The following is an 18,590-nucleotide window of genomic DNA, read 5'->3' on the forward strand; positions in this document are numbered from 1 at the left end:
AAGAATTTACCAAATGCTTGAAATTTTATTTTCCATGGAATAAAATTTCCAATATATATTTTCCATACGTCCAAACAGCCCATAAATTTTTACCTAGATTCAAAAAAATAAATAGGATACATGAAAAATAAGTTTTCCAGCATCTTGCTACTTTTCATACCTTGTACCGAATGAAGGTGAAAAGTTTGTAGTATGAACTCTTTCTGACATTCACTATAACTACCAAATTTCCCCTGGGTTTTCAGGCTGGAAGATTTGTAATGAAAGGAGAGATGTTGTAGTATATGAACTTCCAATGAAACGTTGTGGGGCACTTGGTCAATGACTCAAAACACCCTTCACCCGTTGGTCTGATGCATCGATAGATAGGTTAGCACACACCAAGCAATCCTAACCCTCCAATTTTGAGGGGCTGAAGTCATACATGATATTTTTCTTTGTTAATCTCAGCCTTTTAACCTTTTATCGAATGGTCTATACATTCACCAGCTGGGCTTCACTGCTTTCATATGCACCATAATCATGAACAGAATGATACAAGCTGGCCAATTTCAAGATTCAATAATAAATCAATAATTTCAATCATATTTTCAGTCCCCAACTTCTTCGAACAGTCTCTGTACTGTTGTTGCCTTTGATTTTCTTTCTTCCATCATTTTCATTTTTCACAAAACAATAGATACACATATATATAAAAAAAAAAAAGCGCTCGAAACCATACTCATACAGACCAAACCTCACGAAGGAGTTCATACCTCACGCTTGTCCCACTGTAATGTGGTTTCTCTTTTGTTCTTCCATTTCCAGTTACTGGAGATGGTGGCATTTTGTCTATGATAGATGTTAGAGGTGAATCCAACTCATCTAATTCCTCATCACTGGTGTACCCCTTCCTCTGTACAATTGACGCATTTCTCCCTAGCGGCACAAGCCCTCCTGCATCTGCTACCTTCTTTGCCACATCAGATAGTGAAGGGGGGCAGTAAACAACAGGTGCAGCAGCACAAGGGAAGCTGCTGATCAAGTCTTTGTCCGATTGTCGTCGTTCCAATATGATCTGAATACAACACAAAATCAAAGAATTTTCTTGGGTTCAAAAAATTAATGAAATCTTAATTCACTGGAACCATGAATTGTCAACATAATATCCATGAGTCTGATATTAAAAAGGCAGGTAGCAAATGCAGTTTTTTGTGTTTCTCTACTTTTATTATGGCAAACAGAATAGAAAAGAATAAAAGAGGATAAAATACTCAACTCAAATCAACAAAGCTGGCTTTGTCCCAAACTAGTTGGGGTCGGCTAAATGAATCCTTTAGAAAAATTTCACGACGAAGATGAAAGGAATCTACCCGGCTCTAATCCTGGCTCTAGTTGGGTTGTTCTACATGGATCATTTTCTTCCATTCTATCCTATCCAAGGTCATGTTCTCAGTTATGTTCCTAGCTATAAAGCCTTTCCTCACTATTTCTACCCAAGTTATTTTCGGTCTGCCCCTACCTCTTTTTACTCCATCAAATTGGCACGAGTCGCCTCTTCTCACTGAAGCATCCAAAGGCCTACATTGAATATGTCCAAACCATCTTAAGCGGTGCTCTCTCATCTTCTCCTCAATTGGTACCACCCCCACCCTTTTACGAATGTCTTCATTTTTAATTCTATCTAACCTTTTTTTTATCCTCTTTTATTGCCACTCTTCTATGAAATGAATCCAATAAGAGGATAAAATAAAATATAAAATAATCCAGTATTTAATGGAAGTTGCAGAGATAACTTGACTCATTTCAGACTAAGTTGAATTCGAGCAGTAAAAATTGTTTCTTAAGCTCCGTTTGGTTGCCAGAATTTTTTTGCTTCTTGGGACTTTTGTGGAATTTCTGTAGGAAACCCACGTTTGGTTGCTGGGCCCAAAATAACCCCACACTAAACCCTACCCTAGAAAAAAAAATACTCCCACGAACCAAAAATAAGCTTGCAGAAGATTTTTTTTCTTCCCAACAGTTGAAGCAACCAAACAAAGCATTTTTTTTTCCCACCATAGTCTGGTCAACCAAACATGAGATTTTTATTTTACCGGGATACTTCCAGGGAATTTTTTGTTCCACATAAATCCCAAGAACCAAAAAAATTCCGGCAACCAAATGTAAAGGAGAAAAGATTGGTGATCCAAGCACTACATAATCCACCCATTGAAAGCCGCTTGGTATTATTGGGCATGGCTACACTGCCTGGTTGTTTCCTTGGTGGCTCAAAAAAATTTCATCTCACTAAGCCTTGGGAGAAATCAAGAGGCCCCAGCCCAGAAATGGGGACTCATGGTCCCCAACTGCTTCAGCCAATGGGAAAGACAGACTATGTAGTCCAAGGACTCATACAATGGATTACATCTTCCTTTTTTTGGAAACTAAAACATGGACTTATTGAAAAAATGTAATTGCAATTGAAATCATACCTCAGAATTTATTGCCTCTAGGACTGCTCCGGGGACAGCATCTGGGCAGAATTCGTCAGGGGTAAAATTGCAGAGTATCCGCTTTATTAAAGGCAAGCCAAGGTTAGGGCAGACCTATTGAATAAGACAAGAAAGCTTAATCAAATAAGAGATTCCAAACAAAAAAAAAGGAAAACATTGTGTTGAAAGAAATTGAAAAAGTTATGATTCTTGCCTCTTTTCTGATGGATCGGTCAAAAAGCATGTCTTTCGGGAGCATCAAAAGATCGCTCAAGGCGTTAAGCAGGCGGAAGGATTTGGACTCGACATCAACAACGTTTCTGTCATAATCCTCACCATTGATTTGATCTTCTTTTGAGGAATCATCAGCGTCCATGCCAAACAGATCAGTCAACCACCTAGACCAGTTTCCAACCTTCAAACAGAGTAAATTTTTAAAAGTTTAGCATCCATAAATGTATCCTTCTTCCAATGTAATATCAGTAAAGTGTGCAAGCTCAAACAAATCCAAGACTCTTTTCTAGTGCTTGATGTAAAAATAATCAGCGTTTAGAATTTCACAAAAAGAATTGACACATATGTAATGGAAAATGGAAAATGACTTCTACCGTGCTACCTGTTTTTAAAATTGCATGAATCTTAAGAATAAGTTCCCTGTAGAGGACGGATCCTCTCTAATCAGTTGCACTAAATTTTCAGTTTGGGTCATCATTAGAAAACATCTTATCTTTGATCAAATGTCGGGACCAACCTGCTACGTCAGTGGCTGGGCAGGATTAGTTTCAGACCGCGGTCCCCACAGGTGGAAATCATCATCCAGTGAAGTTTGGATGGGTTTTAATAATAGCTTCAACTGAAAATTTGGTGCAAACAATTATATCAGGGCCTTTCTTGTTTTTATATAGTTTCTGGGGCTGATAAGTCGTACTCAATTTGATGGAAATTCAATCAGGATTCAAAAAGGAGAGAAAAAAACAATGTTTTCTATTTTATGTCATCTTACAAATTGCTTAAATTTCATTTGTGTTGACCATTATAATCTATGCAGAAATTCATTTACGGCCTAATAGTAGCGCGTAAAGTCTTGCCATTGGGCTCCCTTTTCAACCCCAATCTGATGGGGATATTCAAGCAACTATGCAAAATCAAGCACCATGTATCCCAAGATAAACTGCAGATATAAAGATAAACAATTGATCTTAAAGAAATTAGCAAAGAAAGCATATCATACAGAATTTTTTAGTTGTGCACCAGATCCAAAACTCAAGTCCCCAGCTGGAATAGGTAGAACTCTAGAATCAACAATTGGATCTGATACAGGATCAGTAGGAATCTCATTTGCCGATTCACGCAGGATCGCATTGAACATGGCAACATCTAGTCTGGCCACACAGTGTTCCATAACCTGATCACATAAACAAACTTATATGAGAGCAAAGAGTAAACCCTTTACAGCATTGAAAAGCCTCAACTAGCTGTTATAGGCCATCATCCAACACAGAATATGCATTTACTTCTTTATCATAAGAGGTATGACAAATGTATAAAAAGGTACAAAACAATGCACTAAGGTGAATTTTATCAGCATCACATCATACCATTCTTGCTAACACAGGCAAACAACCACACTCATGCCCCCCGGCTCGAACAGGACAGAGTCTCTGGAAAGCATCCTGGAAAGCACTTCTCCATAGGTTAATAGAAAAGTGTCCTTGCTGCTGATCACCCAAAGCTGGTCCTAACAGCCTCCCCGAACCCTTTACTGCATACAAATCCTTAACCGGAGGCTGCATATGTGGAGTTAAGGTCTGGAAACATAAAAGCATGTCTATAAGATAACTGAGGAACACATGCAGAACCTCAATCATGGGTTTATGATCAAATTTAAATCTTCTGGCGAAGAAATTAGATAATAATCTATGTGGCAGGAAGCATATATAAAGGCCATGCTACATTGGTTGTTGATGGATGTGTCAAAAACAGGCCATGCTACATTGGTTGTTGATGGATGTGTAAAAAACAACATGGCAAAATCTACATGAGGACATCTTCTGCATTACTGTGCCAGATCTGAATTCTGTACAACCACTGTCATGCAGTTGGTTAAAAGGGTATATTTCAAGGAATATTATTTTAGTCAACAATATATAATGGTCAAGATTTTCTATGTATTATACAATACAAAATTCTAAACAGTACATATGTTAATGGCATAAAAGTTCTGATTAGGCAAGCCTCATCACAGAGGGCCGGAGCGCAAAAATCTAACTGATTAGAAAATCCTGTGACTGGGGACTTGTGAGAGCTAACGTGGTATTAAAAAAAAATAGATCAATGGCCCACAATTAACAGGCAAAATTATTGATAATCAATAGGATTGTTCAATTAGTGAGAATGGGCTATGGCCAATCATGGTGAGGCTGCAGGGTGAATGATCCACAACTTGTAACATGTCAGTCCATCAATGAAGAATCAAATAAAGTGTTTGCCGGCAGATCTTTTTGCTAAATATATAGGGCATTAGGCATAATATAACATATACTCCACAGTATGTAAACAATATAGCAGATAATATCATATACACATTTATTGTATAATATCATATACAAGAAGTTCAATGAAAATACACATTTCTATTTCTTGTGACGTTTGATACTCTTCTAATTTTTAGCTTCATAATCATATAGTTGCATGTCTGAAGGAAAACCTAGTAGCAATGTCTGACACCAAAAAGCATCCATGTTTACGTAATATAGGAACATTAAACATCTAACAATCAATTAGAATTGCCAATGGAGTACTTATTTGGTATTGATGATTGATTATAGGCAAAGATTCTTTTAAATACATTTCCATGTTACGAAATAAAGTTTTCAATGCAACTTTTACCTGCCACCATACTGATTCCACAATCCGAGAGAAAATCCAGGATTCAATCTTTTCTAATGCGGCCGTAAATGTGTTTGTCTCCTGCCAGTCATCTACAAATTCTACAAATCCAAGGGATTTCACTTGCTTGTTACCACTACTACGCTTCCACTTTAGTGATGGCTTTCCATCACTTCTCTTTCCATTGCCATTTGACTCCGGGAGTCTTCCAATTGAGCTTGAGTGATGCGAACTGCCAAAAGTTTGAGATATAATCTCTCTCAGGACAACTGTGTTTGACCACCAGAAAGTCAACCTTAAATAAGGAACCAAAAAAAAGTATTAGCCTACTAGAAATAACACAACATCCCAAGAGACTCAAACATAAAAATGTAGCACTTCCTATACCTTGAAACATCATTACCACAGGACTTGGCAATCAATACAAGTCCCGATACAGAGTTTCTAGCAATGCTGGCTCTCTTGTCTAGACTCCAATATTTGCAAGCATGAATGTAGAGCCTAGAAAGTCGCCGAGCAGGTGTGTGGACCTTATGCGGCGAGCTCCCATGCTCTGGTACAACAGAATAGAGTGAAATTTCAAGAGCAGCAATTTCTCTCAGCTCCTCTTCAAGTTTTTCTATTCTCAGTTCCATTTCCTCAATCTTTTGATCCACATTTACCTTATCTTCATCCAAACTATTCTCCGCTTTATCAGCTGTTTCATCATCCGTGTCAATACTCTGAGCACCATTTGGTGCCTCATCCAAGATATCTATCTCCTTCACCTCTTCAATAGGCTTATCATCACTCACCTCTTCAATAGATTTATCATCACTCACCTCTTCAATAGGCTTATCATCACTTCCTTCAGATGATTCTGAAGGAGGCTTCACAGCCCCATTCATTTTCCTGGATTTGTTCTCAATGCCTTGGCCAGCTGCCTCTGAAGCCCCTTTGTTGGGTTTTGAAGATTTCTTTGGAGTAATATGTGATGTCTTGAGTTGTGGTTTATTACTTCCTGTCTTATCAGAATTTGCTCTTTTTGCACGAGGACAGCTTTCTTCTGACTGCTTTTTCGTTAGCTTCTTGGGAGTTCTTGAAGCTTGATCTACCTTATCAATTCTCGTAGTCTTTGTATCCCCTGGAGATGATATAGAATCTGTCGTAGTCTCACTGTCGGATTCTCCTTCCCTGCCCTGTGCCTTTTCCCAATCACTTGAATGATTTCCTCTTTCCTCTCTGTTCTCTTTGGCAACCATTTCATGCGCTTTTGCACCCGTCACAGCCTCCTCAGACCTGTTAATGACATCTACATAATGTATAACCATGCCGTCATAAACTTCAGAGGAATATGTGCATGTATTCAAATAACTTACTGTGATAGGGGAGGGCAGCCTTCTATATGAGGTTTCAGATCTGACGTCCTTCGTGTTCAAGAATTTACAGTCACTCTAGATATGGTTTATTTTCTCCTCTTGTTCCTTCCAGGGCGTTTTGTTTGGTTATTATAAACTAAGCCTTCTTTTCTCTCTCTTTCATGTTTTCATTACTTCTACTTGTTCCAGCTGTATAATTAAAAGTACTTCCCCAGCCGTTTCAAGATGTTTTGAAATGTTCTGTAATCAAAAGCAAATCAGGTCCAAGTAAGACGATTAATTTCATAGGAGTAGCTGAGAAACGCAATAACATAGCATCACAAGATATAGCATCTGGGAAACGCAATAAGATAGCTTCATAAGATAAAGCACACCATGTGTAGGATCAGCAATCAGCAATCATAGGCTTACTTTCATCATAGAGAAAGCTACAAGGGACCTGTCAGATATTAGAAGACACATGCAATCCATGTATAGAAAATTTCATAACATGACCTCTCTTTAAAAAAATCAGGAGTATCGTTCAAAAGAAATACCAGATAATGGAAGCAATCAACTTGATGTACTGGAAAGACTGCCTTGGGTTTGAGTCTTGCTAACTGGTTGGCATCAAAGTCTCAGTCTCATGGATTATAAGCCACTTACTTGAAGAAATTACCAAATAACTTGACATACACTGCTCCTAAATGTTACACAAATTCTAGAAAACAAGCCGCCCACATTGAGTTAAACATTAAGCAAACTACTTTGTAAAAATTTCTAAAAGGTGCGACTGTTCTTATTGGCAAACTATTGACTTCTTTCCAGTCAATGACCATGGGACAATTATAATTCTTAAAGTACCTCCCGATAAAACATTTCTTAAACTTCATATGTGGTCTAGTACATCATTTCACCTCACATATGAACTACCTGATCACTACACTATATCTTTGTCTTATAACTGATATGTTACTTGGACGAAGTTTCATGACAGGAAATGGGAAAGCCTTGGTTAAATCCCAACTTTCACAAAGGAAGCATCTTTGTTATTCCTATTGTTTGTCTAACCAATTAAGAGCTCTTATGATATAATTCAATGGAATTATTGGAAATTAGACTTGGAGGGTCAACTGAAGAAAAACTAGGCATAAATGTATGTGGTTTTACATGACACATCCGGGACACTCCAAGGTGCAGCGTATAGGGTGTGTTTGGTTGCACAAAAGCTCGGCAGCCATCGGAATTTGGCGTGGATTTGAAATGCCGTTCCATGTTTGGTTGCCAAAATAGCATTGGACTCCCCTTTGACTCCCTTGGATGTCTCCCATACAATAATTGCATGTGTACTGATGTGGATTCCTTGTCCCCTCCTTATGACTTTTAAACCAAATTCTTCCAAAAGCAAGGAATTTTGGAAGAATTTTCTAGGGAATGATGCTCTCTCTCTCTCTCTCTCTCTCTCTCTCTCTATATATATATATATATATATATATATATATATATATATATATATATATATATATATATATATATATAACTAACTGTTGGTGCGCTTAAGCTCACCATTTTTTTGGTGCGCTTAAGTTGTTATAACGCCTCCCATTCGTTTAAATGTTTGGGTCCTGCTTAAGCGCACCAATGGGAGGCGTTATAACAACTTAAGCGGTGCGCTTAAGCTCACCAACAGTTCTCTCTCTCTCTCTCTCTCTCTCTCTCTCTCTCTCTCTCTCTCTATATATATATATATATATATATATATATATATATATATATATATATATATAACTGTTGGTGCGCTTAAGCTCACCATTTGTTTGGTGCACTTAAGTTGTTATAACGCCTCCCATTCGTTTAAATGTTTGGGTCCCGCTTAAGCACACCAATGGGAGGCGTTATAACAACTTAAGCGCACCAAAAAAATGGTGCGCTTAAGCTCACCAACAGTTTTCTCTCTCTCTCTCTCTCTCTCTCTCTCTCTCTCTCTCTATATATATATATATATATATATATATATATATATAGAGAGAGAGAGAGAGAAAACGGTTCCTACACATATGTGTAGATAAGTTATCTACACACTAGCTTAAAATACAGTGGGGGCCACATTATTTGGGTGATCCAAACCATTCATTTTTAAGGCCCTCACATAGATAGGGTGTCCACAAAAAATCAGATCCATAGGATCATCCTAACCATTCGAACCGTGGAGGCAAAAAATGGACTAATTTGTAGAGGTTTAAAGACATCCATTTTACCTCCACAAATCGTAGGGTTGGGATGATCCTATGGATCTGATTTTTTGTAGACACCCTATCTATGTGAGGGCCTTTAAAATGGATGACTTGGATCACCCAAACAATGTGGGCCCCCACTGTATTTTAAGCTAGTGTGTAGAGAACTCTCTACACATGTGTAGGAACCGTTTTCTCATATATATATATATATATATATATATATATATATATATATATATATATATATATATATATATATATAATGAAACCCCCTACTTATTCTCCTACTCCGAGTATATGCCGCGCAACCATACACTACTTACACAATTCTCCGAGGTAATTCCAGACAGATCAAATGCTTGTCTCCTCCCTTTTGACTTCCTATTCCACTACTCTCCGAGCCATCTCGTGCAACCAAACACAGACATAATGGCTTGTTGTGATGATCAAATAAAAAGACCATGCTCCTTTATGTATACTGAGACTGTGTAACAATTTCTGATGATTAGTGTGAGAATGAACAATTTACTATGAAAGAAAATTTTAGGTAGGTGTTGAGATTTCATTCTCATGGCAGCTACAGGACAAAAGGATCAAATGGCTGCCAATATTATATTGAAGAATGCCACCAAAGGGGATAGTGTATTTCGTCAGTTACCGAGAAAACCAATCAGGCTGCAATTAAGTCACAAACCAGACTAAAGCACTATTGGAGAACCTTCTCTATATGCCAAACATAAAACTATAAACGCAAAGGGCCGCAATGAGGGTATACTCCATCATTCAAGCTGAAGAGGCAGAAACACCAGAGCGCCCAACTCTGTGCAGGTTGCATCTTTTTTTTCTTTTCTGGACAACTTTTTTTGCTATAAAAAAACTTACCTAATAAATTTGCAACCTCATTAGGGATTTGCTAGGCAATTTTGCGGAAAGCCATTTTGCGGCTCACTAAAGCAAGTCAGAAGTCTCATCTGAAATATGAGCAAGCCTCTAGGACTTTGGTGGTTAGCCTGTGGCATTGCATTTGAAAAATCACCTTTCATCCATAATCTATTCCCAACTCATAATGAAATATAGAAAGCCGTAAAAGGATTGTGAAGAGATCAGGATTAGTTGCTATCATGGTCTACTCTAGTGGCCGTATCATTGCATTTGCAATGATAAATGTGACATATTGAGTGCACATTCTCATTTCATCATGATCTACTTTAAGACCTGCAGCTATGCGACAATTATCCTTAGGTTGTAAGAAACTGAAATGGTCTACAAACAAGAACCAGAATGAAGAGATCAGGAGACATTGCAAGCAGAGATTAGCGAGGAATTCATTGCTTGGATGCATATAGAATATAAAAAAATCTAATTGCTCAATCTCTGCCAAATAAAGAATATTAGAAATTTAGAATGTGTATTCAACTTTGTATTCCCCAATTTTTCTGTACTTGAATACTCTTCCATCACTTTCTGGTAATGAAGTTTCAAAACACAAGAAACAGAGTAAGCATAAAAGCACTTCCTTGTTCCTTCATGTATTTAAGCTCACATCCAATGCTTAGACCAACTCAGCAGTCAATGGTCATCTAGTAACCAATCAATGAGATTTGTACTTTTTATATGCTATAATACACAAATAATCAGTGGGTGGGGCAAACAATTCATCGATATGATTTTATCCAATTAGGATTCTAGCTAGATATAGAATCTAAAACTGCGAATGGAAGTGATCAGCAGCAGCAACATATAAGCTGACGAGGATCCTTGACTAAAAGATCACTAAAGCATAAATCAATAGATGGAAAATATTCATCAGCCACCTTCCTAACTCAAGATCTAGATTTTCTCAAGATTTAGGTTTTGGATTAAGCAATAGCTGACAAGAAGACAATCAGTGGACACAAGAATTTCTCAAACAAAGGGGAAAAAACAGATCAAGCAAAAACAAGTGTGATAATAGAGTTCTTGGAGATTCAGGAGAACCAATGTAATCCAACACTAGCTCAGATTCAATTGAATCCAAAATGAATCCAGTTTGAAAAGCATAAATTCTAAAGATATAGGCAAATATCAAGCGATTAATGCAGCTCAGCTCTAAGTTAATGTCTATTATATATGCTTTTTGAGGTCTATGGTTAAAAGAACAGAAACTAAACTGGATCTCCTTCAAATTCCCTGAGATCTTCGAAATTCTACATTAATGTATGCTAAAAAGCACTGGATGAGAGAAAATTTGGGTATCCAGACGGGAAAAAACGCAAAATCATCTAAAGAAAGTAAATGAGAGTCAAAATTCGTTAATGTGGATTTACAGAGCTACCGAGCATTACATAATCATGAAAATCACAGTAGAGGAACCATGAATCCTCAATCATACAGAAGAAAACGCATGCAGAAACTAAAATTCTTCGAATCACTGGGATCGAGCATGGAACAGCGAACAAATCAAAACCGTATGATCGAACAAGCGAGCAACATATGAAACTGCGAATTTACCACAAAAAGTACGGAAAAGGTGAAAAAATCTTCAGAAACGCCATGATCGAGCTAAAGAGCTACAGATCAGAAGCTTTTCAAGATTTCCAAAGCAAAAAATGAGAGTTCGTCGTTTTCTCCCCGGAGGAGGAATTTAGAAAAGGAGAAGACAAAAGCCTACTGACAGAAAGCTGGTAAAAGGATATCTCAACTTACGGAATCTCTTTCAGCTTGTTCGATTTCCGAAGCTTCCAGTTCAAGCCTCATTCTCCGCCATTTTTATCTGCATAAAATGCAGAGAAAAACGAAGACTATTCAGTCTCTGTATATCAGATTTAATGGCAGGAGAAGAAATCAGACTATTTCAGGAGAATATCTTCTGCTCTCAGCTCTCTCTCTCTCTCTCTCTCTCTCTCTCACACAAGTGTTTTTTTTTTTTCCTTTTTCCTTTTTCCTTTTTCCTTTTGGACCTTCTGATGAGACGGTTTTGGAGTGAGGAGTCCCTTTAAAGGGCGTAGCTGTAGGTAGAGCCGGTTTCGGTGACCGGAAAAGGCTGTCGGTGGCAGGATATGACCGGAAACTTCCGGTGTCTGTTATTAGCCAGTTATTTCAATTCAAACCACGAAATAATCGAGGAATTCTAAAGAATCCTTGTAATCTTCTCTTGTACATTGGGGCCCAGGGTACTGTGACACATGAGTTGATGATCGGACCGTTCATCTTGTGAGGAACAGAGGATCTCTCTCATAGCTGTCTAATTGGCTATAGATGAGAGATCCCAATCACCATTTACACGTGGCAAGAGCCAATTGATCAGAGAATTAAGATTGTTGGATTTTGTGCAATAGTTCAAAAAAGAGTCGCATCAGTCCATAGTAGTATAGTACATACAACTACAAAGCTGGTGTTGCAATGATATTTAAAAGCAATGGAAATTAGATAAATTGAAAATCTGGGTTGTCATGCTCACGGCTTAGCTTATTTAAAACCTTCTTAATGCATTTATCTCTCTACATTTTTCTTATCTTTCATAATAAATACAATAAATGAATTAAATAATGCAAATAAAAAAATGAAACGTGGCTTGAGGCCCATTCATGAGTTACAACTGGTTTCACGGTGATTGGATGATCCTACAACCTTGATTAATACGGCATTTTGTTAGGAAAAGCTAAACCGTTGATTTTTTTTTTAGGTATTGATATTGCAAATAGGATGGATAGGAAGTTTTCAGTGTGGGACCTAGACCTTGGATCTCAGCTCTCGGGGACCACGTGGGCCACAAGGTCAGAACATTTGGTACTGCAAAAACATTAGCTGTGAAAGCATATATTTTGGTAAATGATGTACTCGCCCCGTTTTCTTCTCCGGGCCATCCCTTGTACTCTTGTAGTGTAAAGAGAGCAGTCAAAAATAAACTAGAGGGGGTGGCCAGGGAAGAAAAGAGCGTCGATGTATCACTTCCCTATATTTTTCCCATGTATCAATCATGTTTGCCCATAGCGCCTGCTCACACTCCTATATGTTCTGTTTGGTTGCTTGTTTTGGAGGGATTGTAGGAATTTTAAATGCATGAGATCTCCCCAAAGCATGTTTGGTTGTCATTCGCAAATTTCATCCTAATATTCTCCCCATCTTCCATTCTTTTTCAATCTTGTCTAATTCTCTTTGACTTATTTTTCTCCTATTCTCCCAACCATCTACAAATAACCAAACAGAGCATATAACGAAAGAAAAATGTGAACTCATCCGGTCAGGTGGAAGCCTAGGATAACTGATCCGTGCGACTTCCATGCCAGGCCCACCAGATCAACGGTCTAGATTTCCTGAACCATCATGTCCACAAAACTAGTGTCAAATAAGGAAAAACGTGTTTCATTGTGAAGTTTCTTCTTCCCGACGATGTACGTCGTTATCTGAAACAACTGATTACCCTGACCGTATTAATAAAGTTGCTGTTATTATTTCACAGTACAGGTTCCAAAAATTCAACAATTAGGAAAATTCCGTGCAATCTCAGCCAGTGGTGGGTCCACATCGACAGCGGTTTGAATGAGGGGCTCAAATGTATCCAAAATAAGAAGAAATCAGGAATTATTTGTTACTCAATTGGATACAAAGCAACACTCCATCGTACAATGAGATGAGAAAGGAGAAATAAAACTTATGGTGAGTGGGTTTGTTGATCTGGTGGGGCCACGATCGTCACATCCAAATTTAATGGCAGTAGGTTGGCACTAAGGACTTGTTGGCAACCGGGATTTTTTTTTTAAGGGAAATGATATCTGCGCCGAGTGTTTTGATAAACATGCGCTCCACTTGTTTGTCGTGTAGTATTAAAAGAGATGTCGGAGGATATTACGGTTCTCAAAAAGCGCTTAAAACCCTTTAAATACTAGACGCCAAACAGATGGAGCGCATACTTATCAAAAACACTTGGCGCAGATATCATTTCCCTTTTTTTAATAATTAACCAGCTTCTCCGAGTGGCGAGATAGATTACGGAGGGTGGGAGGATAAACTTGAGAGGGCAAGAATTAGGGGTGCAGCTCAAGCCAGGTTCAACCCGAAAAAAAATCAAGTTGGGCTTGGTTGAGTTCGTGTCATTTCACGTTTGGGTTGAGTTTTCCCAGCCCCGGTTGAGTTCGGATTAAGGGCTTGGGCAATCCGACCGGAGTGAAACTTGACATTTTCAATCATTTTTTTCTACTAAGCTTAAAAACTCGGGCTGCAGTCGGGTTGAACTCAGGACAGGTCGGGTTCGGGTTGAAAAAAAGGGTTCTTCGGGTCAGGATCAGGTTGGCCCTGACCCGACCCAACCCTAGTTGCACCCCTACCACGATTTGAATAAAGAAGTGGTTAAAAAACCCAGAAAAAATTCATGGTTAAAAACCCAGGAAGAATCAATCATATTTAGAGTGGAGTTTTGGTTCTTGGGTTTTTTTGAGGCTTTTATTACCCTCTCCTCACTCAGTCTCTCTCGCCCCACACCCCTTCATCAACATTGGGTAAGCTAATATTCTATAAAATAAAATAAAAAAAATCATGGTAGCCAAACATCAGCTAACTGTTGTTCTACTCTGGTTTTATTTAAGGAAGATGATTTTTTCACCCCTGTAGGATAGTGAGTCCCCTTTTAACGTGAATTGTGGCAGACTGTAACGTTTTTCATGTGAAATCACGACAAAAAGGGGTGCACATTATCCTACCAGGGGGTGGCGAAAAAATCATCCCCCTTTATTTAACCACCTTTTGGACGTTAATTAGATGGGAAATGATATTTTCACCCCGTTTCTAGCAGTTCCCCTCTCTTGGTTGTAAAAGGCCGTATTTGCACCCCTTTTGCCTGTCTTTTCCTGAAAATTAGAAGACAAAGAATCGAGGGAATAAGCTTAAATAACATTTCCATAATTAGATGGGAAAGATATCCCAATAATTGTTCCCTTTCGCTATTACACATTCAATTGGTGGCCCACTAGGGTGTGACAAGATACGCACGAATATCGAGATGGCCTGCCTTGAACATTTAATATCTTATTGTAAAAGATTAAAACTAAAGATATTGGGAAGTGATAAATGCGCCCCTATTCATTACTTGGCCAACCAGCTGCATTGTATCAATTACTACACAGGGGCATATGTACTTCACATGGGAAGGATTCAACCAACATGATTGCCACATACACTCAGCAGGGTGTCCCAAGTAATGAAAAGGGTTGCATTTATCATTCCCAAGATTTTTTATAAAATAAGATTGTCCATGACCAAAGCCTTGCTCAAATTCAACTAACAATGACATACAAATATACAATAGCCATTAATTCATGGGTTTAATTCATTAGTTAAAATCATCCAAACGGAGCAAGCTTTTTTGCGTGGTGGGCCATTAAGGTTAGGTAGATGATCCATGTACCCAAGAAGGATATTCGCCTCGGCCTCGGGCTCGCCCTGTTAAAAGTTAAAATTAAAATTAGTCTATGGAAATGATAAATGCGCCCCTTTTCATCACTTGGGACACCCAGATACAGTGTATCTATGACTGCAGAGGGGCTGGGTGTACTTCACAATTGAAGGAATGAAGTGCCCTGATTGCGACGTACAATTCAGCTATGCAGCTGGGTGTCCCAACTGAAGAGAAGGGGCGTATTTATCATTTCCCCTAGTCTTGAGGGTAAAATAAGAGGGTTGGCGTTAATTTAGACAAAAATAAGGGTAGTTTTGGTCACAAGACAAAGCGTTACATCATACCCTACGTTGATGTCTTTTTCAGCACGGCTTATCGCACCGACACGACGTTTCGAATTTGTTAATTGGTCAAGGGCTTCGTCACGAAAAGTGGAAATGTGGAATCCACTTTTGCCGTCACCTTGAAACAAGGGTAGATATCAATAAATCATGATATCACACAACTTCTACTCCAAATAATCAAAGAGCTAATCTAACCACCGTCGCCATTACATTCCTTCCACGGAAAAATAAAGGAAAATGATATCAGCAGTCATCACAAGAACACAACCCTATCTTTATAGTTGCTAGTTGCTAGTCCCGCCCTAAAAAGCGGTGGGGGTACGCTATGTCGTAGGAAAAAAAATGGGTTCTATAGTTGCATCGTCCGAGATTTTCTCTTCTTTTCTTTCCTATTTGGCTTGTGAGAGAATTTTGAAAACTGTAATAACCTTTTGACTGCTGTTTAAATACTGAGGGACAAGATGCTTGGTGGAAATATCAAAACATGGCACTGCTGATATCATTTCCCAAAATAAATTGTTTTTTTTTTTTGCGGCAGTAGTCACATAAAACGCGTTGTTCGACCACCCAAAAATTTAAATTGGAACACTATAGAATTCACGGGCATACAAAAAATTATTAATGTTGATTTTCCAAAGATTCCACATTGGAAAAGTGAATGGATGTGGATGGGCTTACTAATGACTAGCTTTTAAAGGTGAGTTCTACATGGGTCTGTACAATTGGGTAGGCCGGGGCACGGTAACCTCAGTGAACCATCGAGAATGGAGGAAATCTCTAGGGGAAGAACTTGGTAACCCTAATATATCTTCGATGATGGTGAAATTTACTCGAAAAATATCTCGTAGTTCCCACGTTGCCTCCGTGTGAAGAGACGAGATTGTCCACGTTGCTTCTGCGTGGAGAGGAGATTGTTAGGGGTTCCACACAAAAGCAAAAGATCCCACGTTGGAAAAGTAAGGTGATGTGGATGGGATTATAAGGACTTGGGCATCCTCCCCTTAATTGGGTCTCAACAAGTGGTATTAGAATTTTGGTTGTTTGGAGGCATAGATGTTTGTGTTGATTGAAATTGAAAGTTCTCCAGAAACCATGGTCAAGCTCACCGGATCGAATTGGATGATTTAGAAATCTAAAATGGAGGATATTCATTATTGTAAAGATATGTATGAACTCATTGAAGGTGATGAGACCAAGCCGCCTAACATGCCTGATAGGGTTAAACAAACATTGAATAGAAAGGCTATCAGACGCATTAGGTAATGATTGGGTGACAGTATATTCCACCATGAGTCTAATAAAATATTTACACCTTCTCTTTGGAAGAAGTTAGAGAGCCTATATGAGAGAAAGACTGGTGTGAATAAAGCTTTCTTAATTAGATAACTTGTGAACCTAAAGTTTAAAAGAATGTGGTTCAATTACAAAGCATTTGAATGAAATTAAGAGCATAGTGGATCAATTATCTTCAATGAAGATGATGTTAGATGATGAGTTGTAGCTTTGTTACTTTTGACCTCGTTACCTGACACTTGGAAAAGCTTGGTAGTGTCACTTAGTAACTTTGTTCAAGATGATATGCTGACAAATCTGTCTTTTGGATTTGTGGTTTTTCTTTTGAATTTAGTGGTTTTTTCTTTGGTCACATATTTTCTTTTGAATTTAGTGGTTTTTCTTTTGTCAAAATCTTTACAAATATGTCTTTTGGGATTGGATTTCTGGCGATTGAGAGAAGAGGGGAACGTTTCTTCCTCACGCTAGTAAACAAAGGACTTTAAATTAACGGTCAAAATGCAAGCTTAAATACAAACAGAAATATTGAAGCAAAAGACATTTGATCAAGTAACAAACAAAAAAGCACAAGCATTGCATGAATGTAAAACTTAAATTAGAAGGAAATGCTCACTAATGTGAATGATTCGATTTTAGGGACTTCGTATTTTGAGGTAAAAACTACAACTAAGGAAGTAAAACGTACAGAAAAATAAATGTAAATTATGACATGTTTTATATTGGTTACGAATACGGTCATCTCCTTATATAAATTTCTATAGAAATGATCCATAAGTGCTCCTGGCTTTTGGGAGTAAACTTGTCATAACTGTCTACTCTCCATTTTGAATTTCAAATTCTAATCCATTGAGAATAATCATCATCCCTATTTTTTTTTGGGGAAAATGACCATTGGGAGGTAATTGTTCCAATTCCCTATAGACCATGGTATTATAATTTATCTGAGAGTAAAATCATAGGGTTTGATCTATTCAAAGCTAAGCATGGTAGACGAAGGGGGTCTGTGCTTTTACCAGAAAACATATACAAAGTGGGGCCACAGGAAAAATGATTAATAAAGGTTACTAATATTGGCACTACCACGTTTTCATAATTGAACAAATTCAGTTTGCCATTTATTTTTGGGAAAAAATACACTTGGACAGTTAGACCCCCTGTGGTTTCTTACACATTCTACTTAACCCGTAATGTTTAAAAAGTTACAAGTAGACCTCCTGTGGTTTCAATATTTGTATGAGGTAGGCCTCCTTTTTGAAACACTATCAATGCTAATGATGACCCATGCTATCATTACTTATTATTCATATTCGATATGGCGGAGGCATAGTCTTCTATTTTTCTCTCGAATGAAAAAACTCATTGGCGCTAAGTGTGTAATTAGGAATTAATTCTAACTCCCACGTGATGAAAAAAAGTAAAAGGTCTTGAGAAGAAAATGACGCCATTTAACCGCTGTACATTGCTAAAGCCCACACCCCTCCAAACCCCATACTCGAATCCAAACACTACTAAAAACACAGTGTGCCCACATTATTTGGATGATCCAAAGCTTTCATTTGATGGGCCCTGACATAGATAGGATGGGCCCAAAAAATCAGCTCCATAGGATCATCCGAACCTATCCTGAGACGAACCGTCAACTGAGGGGGTCTACCTTATACAAA

General features: G+C 38.1%; 1 protein-coding gene across 4 annotated transcripts; it reads right to left on the reverse strand.

The window, feature by feature from the left end:
• Positions 1–532: 532 nt before the first annotated feature.
• LOC143849578 (uncharacterized) lies at positions 533–11,855 on the reverse strand. 4 transcript variants are annotated; one of them, XM_077358657.1, is made up of 11 exons: positions 11,602–11,855; positions 7,237–7,299; positions 7,075–7,128; positions 6,701–6,940; positions 5,730–6,620; positions 5,343–5,637; positions 4,052–4,261; positions 3,685–3,858; positions 2,668–2,868; positions 2,454–2,567; positions 533–1,057 (listed from the first exon to the last, which is right to left on the reverse strand). In XM_077358657.1, exons 5-11 carry the CDS (start codon positions 6,581–6,583, stop codon positions 722–724), a joined length of 2,184 nt encoding a protein of 727 aa, XP_077214772.1. In that variant the 5' UTR covers positions 6,584–6,620; positions 6,701–6,940; positions 7,075–7,128; positions 7,237–7,299; positions 11,602–11,855; the 3' UTR covers positions 533–721. The 4 variants fall into 4 exon arrangements, with proteins under 4 accessions (XP_077214772.1, XP_077214764.1, XP_077214759.1 ...); XM_077358649.1 differs by having other exon boundaries at positions 7,075–7,139; XM_077358644.1 differs by lacking the exons at positions 7,075–7,128; positions 7,237–7,299.
• Between the last annotated feature and the right edge of the window lie 6,735 nt (positions 11,856–18,590).

The sequence above is a fragment of the Tasmannia lanceolata genome, unplaced genomic scaffold (assembly GCF_043159265.1).
Source record: "Tasmannia lanceolata isolate RefF3 unplaced genomic scaffold, GAP_Taslan_0.1 ptg000003l, whole genome shotgun sequence".
NCBI lineage: Eukaryota > Viridiplantae > Streptophyta > Magnoliopsida > Canellales > Winteraceae > Tasmannia > Tasmannia lanceolata.

Bases quoted from the DNA above. Each gene is read 5' to 3' on its own strand.
- LOC143849578 (XM_077358644.1), bottom strand. From the start codon at position 6,583: ATGGTTGCCAAAGAGAACAGAGAGGAAAGAGGAAATCATTCAAGTGAT. The intron at 2,869-3,684 runs GTATGATATGCT...CTCTGTTTGAAG, and splicing joins GTGCACAACTAAAAAATTCT to GTTGGAAACTGGTCTAGGTG. The intron at 1,058-2,453 runs GTATGATTTCAA...TGTTGTATTCAG, and splicing joins TAGAGGCAATAAATTCTGAG to ATCATATTGGAACGACGACA.